The sequence below is a fragment of the Triplophysa dalaica genome, chromosome 11, assembly GCF_015846415.1.
Source record: "Triplophysa dalaica isolate WHDGS20190420 chromosome 11, ASM1584641v1, whole genome shotgun sequence".
NCBI lineage: Eukaryota > Metazoa > Chordata > Actinopteri > Cypriniformes > Nemacheilidae > Triplophysa > Triplophysa dalaica.
The window spans coordinates 21,875,934-21,886,650 of record NC_079552.1 but is presented as its reverse complement, the minus strand read 5'-3'; the positions used below and the strand labels follow the sequence as shown (position 1 = coordinate 21,886,650).

Sequence of the window (10,717 nt, the reverse complement as noted above, 5' to 3'; positions counted from 1 at the left end):
TTTATCGTCTCCAAAAGAAGTAGATTGGATTGTTCTTTTTCCAAGCTCTGCATATTGAACAGTGCTTCCTATAGCTCTTTAAAGTCCCTTGAAAACAATCACATTGTATCAGCTATACATCGTCACTGAAACCTTGTATATCCAAATTCTCTGTTTCTAAAAGAAATGGGCAAAAACACTGTATACAATGTTGACATACCTTTTAATATTTAGATTTTTGACAAATATAAAGAGTGACTAATTATAATGATTTACGACAAAAAGGACAGCGACGAAATTATCGTTATTGTGGACCAACTTGCTCTGTTAAAAAAGATTGTGAGGCCTGAGTGTGTGAATTTTATTTTTATTTCTATCAAAGCATTTAAGTCTTCTGAATTTCTAAAGTAATTGTTTTGCCATAAATAACATATCACATATATATCAAGTAAATACACTTTTCAAGTATAAAACAATGACGATATTTATTTGTTTGGTGCAGAAGTGGTGTCATGATCCATCAGATGACAAAATCTTCCATGTCCTGGATAGAAAAAAAACATTGTTATATGACAGTTCACACAATTTTAACAGTTATATGTTGTTATAACAGCAAACGTTAAACAGCAACATAATTTACTAATTTGATACTAAATGAGATGGAAACTTTTATGATGACACATTTGAAAATTCCTTCTCTCCTTCTTATCTCTTACCAAACACAAACATATACTTTAAATATTCTTTATAACACGGCTCGTTGGAAAGCTTGATTCTGATTGGTCAGTCGCGACTCTCGCGACATCTGCAGGTTCGTTTGTCCCAGATAACAAACAACCTCTCAAAACTAAAAACGCACCGTAACCTGGATGCAGCAAATCATTTGGACTTTTTTGACCAAATACATATAAATATGTATTTAAATAACACACAAGACATTATATTTACTAATGATTTTCAAATCTACATTTCATGTCCAGTTTCTTACTCACAGGTAACGTTATAGTTCACATAAATTAAATGGACATCTGACACTTACACAGTGTACAAACATTTCGTTTGTCTTAACTTTAAATCATTACACCATGTTCCTCTTTCTGTTTGTCAGGTGGCACATGTTAAAAATAATATTGAAAACATAAAGACTTACATTTAATGCAATGAGGTTTGCTTGGATGTCTCTGAGGATGAGCCACAGCACTGTGCTTTGGAAGTCTCAATGTCTTTCTTCAGAACTGTCGGCCGCAAAACGTCAATGTCCCGTTCAAGGTGCTCTAACAGGCCGCTAATGATATTGGGCGAAGAGTGAAAGTCAATGGAGAAGTATCCACCCTGTGAGTGTCGACAGTCATGTTTGGAGATCTTGTAGGGCAGCCTCCGTTCACCGAGGTTATCCAGACCTCTCACGATCGCGCCCCGCTCGAACAGAGTCTCCACCGTGCGCCGCAGTACAGCCGCAATCTCCGGCCTCTGCATCGCCTTCAGGATCAAACACAGCTCATACCGCGGCATCTTACTATAAACATACAACGAGTTTACATCAATTTATATCAAGAATAAACTCCTATGAGATGACAGATCTGAGCAGCATGCGTCCTCTTGCCCTACAGATCGTAACACATATGTGGCCATTGTGCGCCACCTACAGTATTGGAGTATTACACATGGCTTATGAAATTTCGACCTTTCTGTTTTCAAGGCGAACACTCACATGATTTAAAGACTACGCTGCCTGTTCAGGTTCTAAATTAAAAATAAGGAACTATTTCATATTTAATTATTACATTTATAAAGCGGTAAAGCTGATCTCGTTCCAACCTTTTTAGTTCAATGTAGAATATGTACAGAAGCAAAATTAACACAATTACAAATTTATTTCGTTTTTTAAATTGATATTATAAAAGCTATTTATGCCAGAGGTCAATTTAATATTTGACAACGGTAAAATGTCTTTGGTAAACACATAATGACGTATTTAGTGTGCGCCATTACCTTCAGCGCCTCGTGAAGCTGAAATAGCCAATCGCGTCATTCTTCTTCACGAAAGCAGGGAAGATGGCGCAGGACAGTTCGGTGCCTAGCGATCTTTACCAGCATGTTTACTCGTTTCTCTTGGAAAACAAGTTCGCCAAGGCTGCGAAAGAGTTTTTAAAGCAGACTAAAGTGGTAAGCGCTCCTGTGGTTTTGTAGATTCGCGCGCGCGTGTAGTAACGTCCCGATCGGCGCACACGTTCTGCACACGCGTGGGTAATGACACGCAGTTTGTGTGAAACACGTGTTCACTTCATTGCTGAATTTACTCTGCTTAAAGACGTTTAATTTGTGCCGGTTGTTCGTTATTATGTATTTTTAATAGATATTATGATTGCTATTTATGATTACAATTATGGTTGAGTTATATCATATATTATGAATGGACATTGAGTTTTTTTCTGTTATGGACTTTTGTAACAGGTCGAGGGTTATTACAGTTTTTATTTGTTTTATCACTACAAACAAGGCAAATGACCTAAATAAATGTTTAAATTAAAATGTAACATCAAATACTTTTATAGCTTCGGTCTTCATTGAATCTTCATAGTCCAAATTAATCGGCAATATTTCAATGTAACGTTGTAGACTGGTGGAAAGCAGTTATATTTAGTTTCTAAGTGATGTGAATAATGTTCTGATCAATGAGTCATTAGACCACTTTAAGTTTTAATAAATCTGTCTGATGCTCTTTCTTCTGATCAGAAACCTCAGGATCAGAATGAGGACCGTCTCCAGGACATCTTCAATTTTTGGGTGAAGTATGTGCAAGCTTTTAAACTGTTATTTTGTTCATGAAGCTTGCTTTTGGAGTTTTTAATTTTCATTGATGGCCTTATTTTGTCTTTTTGCTCAAGGTCCCCTGAAACAAAAAAACGTAAAGCTGTCACTAATGGCCCAGCAGCGGCCAAAGGTCCGTCAGCCAAGAAAGCAAAGAAAGATGCTGAGAGTTCAAGCAGTGAAGACTCCAGCAGTGAAGAGGAAAAGGCTGCACCTGCCAAGAAAGTTGTGCAAGGTACATAAAAGGAATTATTATGATTATTTATTTTTAACCAAAATATGGCACGATACATAACTGTTCTGATGCTCTGGATCAATAATTCTCAAATATTAAGTACATGCAGCATGGAAACTGTTCTTAGTTTAGTAAAGGTTTGACATGAGAAAAGTAAGGGCTTAGAATTCAGCATTGTTTGTTTTAACTACTTGCAGTCAGCAACATTGACTTTCTTTTTCTACATTACAGTAAAGGCTCCTGCTGCAAAGAAGCCCGCAGCCGCCACGAAAGCAGAGAGCAGCAGCTCTGAGGACTCGAGTGATTCAGAGGATGAAGCTCAGACTAAGGCTCCAGCAAAGGTGATGACGGATACATGAGCATGTGTGACATCACTGGGTTTCCACTTCCCCTCACTTGTTAATATGTCGTATAGAAACCTGCAGCAGTGAAACCTGCCGTTCAGCCCGCATTGGCAGCCAGGAAAAAAGACACCAGCTCTAGCAGCGAAGAATCCGATTCAGACGATGAACCTGCCAAGACTCCTGCAAAAGGTGAGCTGAGACATCAGTGTGCATTCGTGTGGATTGTTAGGGTGGTTATGTTACTCAAAGCATTGATGTGTGGTACTCAGGAGCCAAACCTCTGGCTGTGACCTCTAAACCGGTGTCCACTCCAGCATCTGTGGCTAAGAAGAAGCCGGAGAGCAGCAGCAGTGAGGACAGCTCTAGTGATTCTGAGGACGAGGCTCCCGCTAAGGTATTTGGTCTTGTCTTGTCTTGTCTGTAGTTCATTTTTTTTTGATAAAAAAAGCTGTTGATATAAGTGTTGTTTTCAACTCTGCATTTCAGAAAGCAGTAAAAGCACCTGTCCAAGTGAAGAAGCCACCAGCCAAACCTGCGGCCACTGCAGAGTCCAGCAGTGAGGAGTCATCTTCCGATGAGGAGGAGGCTCCACCTTCCAAGAAACCCAAGACTGGTAATACTGCATTCTTTCCCTGGTCAAGTTCTTCTGCTTTATGAGATAAAAGTGGGTTTCTAAAAAAGAAATCCGTGTAAAAATTTACTTTGTGTTTCAGGACAATTCAGTGCTGTTCCACCTCCGAAAACACTGACAGCCGCTACTTCAGTCAAAGCCGCCCCAGTTAAGACTGTGACTCCCAAACCCGCTGCAAAAAAGGATTCATCCAGTTCAGAAAGCTCTGGTACAGCCTGATTATTACAAGTTGTTGTGTGTGTGTTTTTTTTTTTTTTTAAGTCTGTGACTAGAGTTTCTAATAAGTTTCTGTTTGTCAGATTCAAGCTCAGAAGAAGATGCAAAGAAGCCAGCGGCCAAACCCGCCCCGGCTAAGGCAGCTCCAGCCAAGAAAGTGCCCACTAAAGTCGCCCCTGCTCAGAAAGACGACTCTTCAAGTTCAGATTCAAGCTCTGAAGACGAAGCAGCAAAACCACCTGCAAAAGCCACACCTGCAAAAGCCACACCTGCAAAAGCCACACCTGCAAAAGCCACACCTGCAAAAGCCACACCTGCAAAAGCCACACCTGCAAAAGCCACTCCTGCAAATGCTAAAGCCACAGCTGCTAAAGTCACCCCAGCTGCAGCTGAGTCTTCATCTTCCAGCCCTGACGACTCCGATGAAGAGGAGACCAAGAAACCAGCTGCTAAAGTTGTACCGGTTAAACCTGCGCCAGCCAAGAAAACCCCAGCTAAAGTCACGCCTGCTGCGAAAGAGTCTTCATCCAGCTCAGAGGACTCTGATGAGGAGCCAGCCAAAAAACCAACTCCAGCCAAGGCTGTTTCTACTAAAGCTACCCCTGCAAAGACCACGCCTGCTAAGTCACCTGCTGTGAAACCTGCAGCTAAACCAGCTGAGAGCAGTTCCGACTCAGACAGCTCCTCAGATGAAGATGAGGAACCTCCAAAGAAAGCTGCAGCCACCCCAGCCAAGACCACCCCAGCTAAACCTGCTGCAGCTAAGACCACCCCAGCTAAACCTGCTGCAGCTAAGACCACCCCAGCTAAACCAGCTGAGAGCAGTTCTGAAAGTGACAGCTCTGAGGATGAAACTCCAGCCGCTAAGACGACTAAACCGGCAGGCGCCCCTCTAAAGAGCTCTACACCTGCAGCCAAAGCACCTGCTCCAGCGAAAAAGCCAGCGGCAAAGTCCAGCAGCAGTGATTCAGACAGTTCAGATGAGGAGGAGGTCAAGAAACCACCAACTCCCAAAGCAGCAGCGCCCGTGGTTAAGTCCGCCTCAACTCCAGCTAGCGCAAAGAAGACTGAGAGCAGTAGCTCTGAATCGTCTGATAGCTCGGATTCTGAAACGGAGGCAAAAAAAACTCCTGCCAAACCTGTAGTTGTCAACGGAAAGGCTGCAACTAAAACCCCCACCTCTGCAGCGAAGACCCCAGCCAAAAAACCTGCTGAGTCTTCCTCTTCAAGTGACAGTAGCTCTGATGAAGATGAGCAGGTGTCTAAAACACTGCCAGTGAAAACTCCGCCCGCTAAGAAAGCACAGGCTGCTAAGAAAGCACAGGCTGTTAAAGAGAAAGCAGAGAGCAGCTCATCGGATGACTCTTCATCTGAGGAAGAGGCAGCAGCTAAAACTCCTGCCACACAAGGTATAATCATATTGAAATAAAAAATATTAGCCTAAATCTTACATGTAAATACGATCAGAAACATAATATCTTAAATGGTAACAAAAGTAGTGATAAGTCAGTCAATCAATCACATTTGAAACGGAATGTTCGAACAAAAGGCAACATTTATAACTAAATCGATATTAAAGGGGTCATATGGCACGAATATGTGTTTTCTGTGTCTTTGGTGTGTAATAATTGGCCATGCAAGTATAAGACATGTTAAATTGTAAAAATGAGTTTGGGAACAAAAGATGCATTCTATCTGAAAACGAATGCTCATCCAGACCAGCCTGAAACGTCTCGTGTAACCACAAATCTACATCAGTTGATGGTCTGATGTGACTAAGACCGCCCAAATGTATACGCAAGTAGCGTGTTCAGTATAATTGAAGAGGAACCTGACGTTCCAAATATGGTAAGAGGTGTTACATTTATGTCACATCCTTGCATTATTCGACCAATCACTACACACTGGTTAATTGGCCAATCATAGCATACCTCGCTTTTCAGAGTCTTGAGCATTGTAAAATATCAGCGCGTTTCAGAGAGGCGGAGCAAAGAGGAGATCACGTAGTGCACAGACAATTTTTGACTGTCCAGTAGTTCACCTTCGTTGCTCCGTCTACTTTGGTTATGTACTACATGCTAACTGTGATGCTAAACTCTGACACATGCTAAACTCATGTTGAAGTCGTTCACTATATGTTAAACTAATGTAAATTCCGTTCAACCTGATTAATTGTCTTACATTAAGACTATGGTCATTTCACTGAGTTCTTTACCATAAAGGCCAAACACGTATACATATTTAGAGTAGAATTCACTCATAAGATTTTTTACTTTTTATTGAAGTGGCAGCTAAAATCAACCCACTTTTAGTACTACAGACCCAAGATAAAGACAAGTTATTTAACATTTCAGAAAAAAATAAAATAAAGCAATGGTCGTTTCAGAAACAGACAAGAATAAAGTTGAAGTATTTTAGTTATCTTAGACTTCTGTGAGAGTACAAAAATGAAAAAGGTCTATTAAGTGATTAAGTTTAGTTATATTTTATTATTTATACTTATTTTCAGTCACAGAGTTTTTCAATTTAAGAGTTATTTGGGCAAGAGAAGATTCTGTAATGTAATGCAGGTTGACAAACTGTATTTAGGGAAATTGTAATGTTCAATAATTTATGTAATGATAATAAAAAAATATGAAATGACTCGTATTGAAGAAAAGTAAATGTTTTTTATATACTGTCAATTATAGTTTGTGGATATAAAATATCGGCACGTTTCACTTATAATAATCGGAATCGTCAAAGAAAATTGCAATCCGTGCATCTCTAATAAGGAAATGATTAATGCATCAAGACCGTGATATTAAAAGATGATATTCACTGCGGACCTCATCATATACTTTATAAATATATTTTATTTATGAGCAGGTGGTTTTATGAGCCAAGAACAAATGCAACAAGCAAGATTAATGTTAGTTCACTCAAAAATTCAAAGGAAGGTATTTTGAAGTTGGTTACTGCACTGGCCCCCATTCAATTCAATTCTATGGTATGGACACAAATCCAGTGCAAGTGAATAGGGGTCAGTTAACAAGATTCTTCAAAATTTCTTCCTGTTTGCTCTGCAGTAGAAAGTCGGAACAGTTTTGAAATGAAAAGGGGTGTAAAGTAAAATTACACTGAATATAATAGATGGTGCAAAGTTGGTGTGAAATAGTTTCATGTTTATTTATGCTCTTGTAAAGCGTTAAGCCCTCAGCTCTGTTTTAAGGCCGTCGTGTTATTAGGTTTCAGTACAGTGGTTTTTCATTTAGTCATTGGATATAAACACAATTAGAGGAGTCAGTCATGCTGCTCTGAAACGTTTCATACTCCCGCGCTGCCGTTTCAATGTATGAAGATCTGCAAAGCTCTGAATTCTCTGCCTCTCATTTCATTACAGGCAAAAAGGGCAAAAAACAGGAGACACCCAAGAATGAGAAAATTACAACTTCCACACCTCAGACCTTTCCTAAAGTCAAACAGAAGGTAAAGGGGCTGTGCATTATGAACCCAGAGTTCCCACAGTCACTGAAAATTATCGGAATGATCAGATTTTAATGCCTTTAAATGTTATGCATACTTTAAGTTATAGATTGATGTAATATGAAAGTCATTGATAAAGTGGGAACACTGTGTTGATTCTGGCCCGTATGTGCAAAATGTAAAGTGCATATTCAAACACATCCAAACAAATATCTTTTGTAGATATGTACAAAAGGATTTTTGAATCTAAAGCCAGATGAGCCTTGATCTCATTACCAAGCTCAACAATGTCAGTGCTGTTTGGCACTTCTGTTTAAATGCATTTTCTGTCTGCCGTCTAAAGGCAAGCAGTGCTCCTTTCCGTAGAATAAGAGACGAAGAGATTGAAGTGGACCCTCGTTTAGCGAACAACTCTTTTGATGCAAAAGTAAGATGCACCTGATATTATTCTGTGCTGATATTGTCTTTTAATTTTGCTTAAAATAATGCATGAGAAACCCCGGTTGTCACTGTGTAAAATGAATTAAATTTCATTTGTTTACTTGAAGATGGGAGCCAATGGAGACTGGGGCCAGAAAGCCAACGACATTCTTAGACACACCAAGGGCAAATCTTTCCGGCACGAGAAGACCAAGAAGAAGCGCGGCAGTTATAGAGGCGGCGCCATTTCCACCTCGGTCAACTCCATTAAGTTTGACAGCGACTGAGATTCAAACAAAACAGACTTTTAGGACTCTACTTTTGACTCTTATCTTTCTTTGCAGTATTTGCTCTTTCTGTCCTCCTTCTGCTGATGTTCTATCTGTTCTGCAGTCGGTATGTTTCACCACCATGAGTTGAAGACGTGGACTGAGATTTGTGATCAGATCTACGGTTGTTGATACATTTTATGCTCAGTGTTTCATGCGGTTAGACATGGCAACCACACGGTGGCGCCAGTTCATCGCGTTATGTCAGTAAAAGCCTTTTGATTGTTTTCCATGTAAAAAGACAGCTGGCTTTTAAGTTGGTTTTGACAAAATTATGTATGATTGTTCTAACGGTCATTTGTTGATTTTGTACTAGATATGTAATCTTTTTTTATGTGATATCCCTTCGTTGGGGTAATTGAGGATTAATGTTAAACTTTGGTCATGACAATGATTTGTGTAATTTTTATGGATGCGTTAGGTTGAACCTTTTCATCTTCTCATTTAAAGCCATGTAGGTAATAACTCCGCCCACTTCAGTTTCACTGACACTGGAATATCATCCTTGAAATGGCATGCGACTCATTTATTCTTATTTGGTTTTAGTTTTAGTTTTATTCACTCAGATCTGTGTTAAGCAGGATTGTGTAATTTATAAAACCTTGACTGATGGACCTCAACTGACCTTGATGCGGTTTTTGACTATGGTTTTACATGGCAGCATGTGGTACAATTGAACATTATCATAAATTGGGTTCACAAAAAAAAAGTTTAAGGTAAAGTTCTTTCTCAAAACCAGACTTTGCGATTGCCTGAGGACAGTTGAATTGAAATCATATTGTGAGCTATGTACAGTGATGCTGCTTTGTTCTGGGCCCCTTGTCTAATTTCTAGTCTGTGCCCCTTGCGATCTCCCCTCCGTCTCTTCCATCGGCCGTCCGCAGAGGCGAATATATTTGTCTTAAAAATATAATTGTACAATTTTCAATTAAAAGAATAGTCAATACACGTGATAGATGTATTTACTTTTTCAACATTGAAATGTTTTTTTTTTTTAAACATAACGTCATCAAGATATTTACAGTATATTATCAATACTTTGAAGATAAAGAAATGCTTCTATTGAGTGTATAAATCTATGGTTGACATCAATTTTGTTTTGCACTTATCTGGTCGAAATTTTACTTGTCACTATATCAAAGTACACTTCAGTCTACACATAAAAGCAATGCACCTTAAAACACAGGATTAGTAGCCGAAAGAAACACACTGACATTTGTTCCCAATAAATACCATGAACTGAGCAATAGTTGTATTACTCTTAAGAGTGCGACTCTGTCCAGAACTTGTGTCCCGGTCCAGCTCTCCAGGGAACCAATATGACGCGCTTAAATCCTATTGCAATAATGCCAAAAGTCATTTTGTAATTGTTTAATCATTCGAAAAGCTAATAGTTTTATAATTAATGGAATCCATTTTCTGTGATGGTTTAAATTGTTGTTTTCAACAGGGCTATGACATCAGTATCAAATCTATATCACAACAGAACTTTTATTCATGCAAACTTTGGTTTTCATTGTGTTAGGGTTATAACACAACTCCTATTACATAATTTGTCAAAACATATTTATAAAATAAAATGCAAATGCAGAATAGGCCATCTAAATATCCCTGCTGAAAAAAACATCAGAAACTAAATACTAATGTCTGCATTAAAATACCATAATGAGCCACTAACTTTTCTATTAAAAATTAGTGTCTTGAATCAGTTATAATGTTCATTTTGTGTAGGTCAGTTTTACACCAATATGGAAAAACCCAATGTTCATTAAATGCTCAGCATCACTTTTCTGTTCATTCATGACTTAATAGATAAGGAAATAAATAATTTTAGATAGATAAGGAAATAAACATTGTATTGTCTAAAAATTATGTTTTTTTTATAAAAATATGTATAATTCTAAGAATAATTCTTCTGCAAACTAAAATCATAAATCATAAACTAATAATTAAACTAATAAAACATTAACCAGCAGATCTTTGCAGTGTTTTTATGATAGGATAATGCAACACAAGTGTGATGATATAAATATTTAATCATTAAAAAATAAAACAACATTTTCTTACACCTAAAATTATCTTTAATGGCATGTACAGGCAGGGCAAGACCCTGTCTACAGGTGCATCTCAAATCATTAGAATATTGTGAAAAAGGTCAATATATTTTGTAACTCATTTCACAAAGTAAAACCAATATATTATATAGATTCATTACACAGAGTGTAATATTTGAAGCCTTTATTTAGAAGATAAATGAAAATCAAAAATTCAGTGTCTAAATAAATTA

General features: G+C 38.3%; 2 protein-coding genes across 3 annotated transcripts; one reads left to right on the top strand and one right to left on the bottom strand.

The window, feature by feature from the left end:
* Positions 1-1,131: 1,131 nt before the first annotated feature.
* Positions 1,132-1,491, bottom strand: LOC130432042 (28S ribosomal protein S6, mitochondrial-like). Its single transcript, XM_056761269.1, has one exon. The coding sequence runs from the start codon at positions 1,489-1,491 to the stop codon at positions 1,132-1,134; it is 360 nt and encodes a 119-aa protein (XP_056617247.1).
* Positions 1,492-1,987: 496 nt separating this feature from the next.
* On the top strand, positions 1,988-9,378 carry LOC130431859 (nucleolar and coiled-body phosphoprotein 1-like). 2 transcript variants are annotated; one of them, XM_056761076.1, is made up of 12 exons: positions 1,988-2,145; positions 2,716-2,771; positions 2,868-3,025; positions 3,257-3,366; positions 3,441-3,558; positions 3,639-3,763; positions 3,856-3,982; positions 4,083-4,208; positions 4,300-5,625; positions 7,599-7,684; positions 8,025-8,108; positions 8,230-9,378. In XM_056761076.1, exons 1-12 carry the CDS (start codon positions 2,035-2,037, stop codon positions 8,386-8,388), a joined length of 2,586 nt encoding a protein of 861 aa, XP_056617054.1. In that variant the 5' UTR covers positions 1,988-2,034; the 3' UTR covers positions 8,389-9,378. The 2 variants fall into 2 exon arrangements, with proteins under 2 accessions (XP_056617054.1, XP_056617055.1); XM_056761077.1 differs by having other exon boundaries at positions 8,048-8,108; positions 8,230-8,369.
* Positions 9,379-10,717: the final 1,339 nt, after the last annotated feature.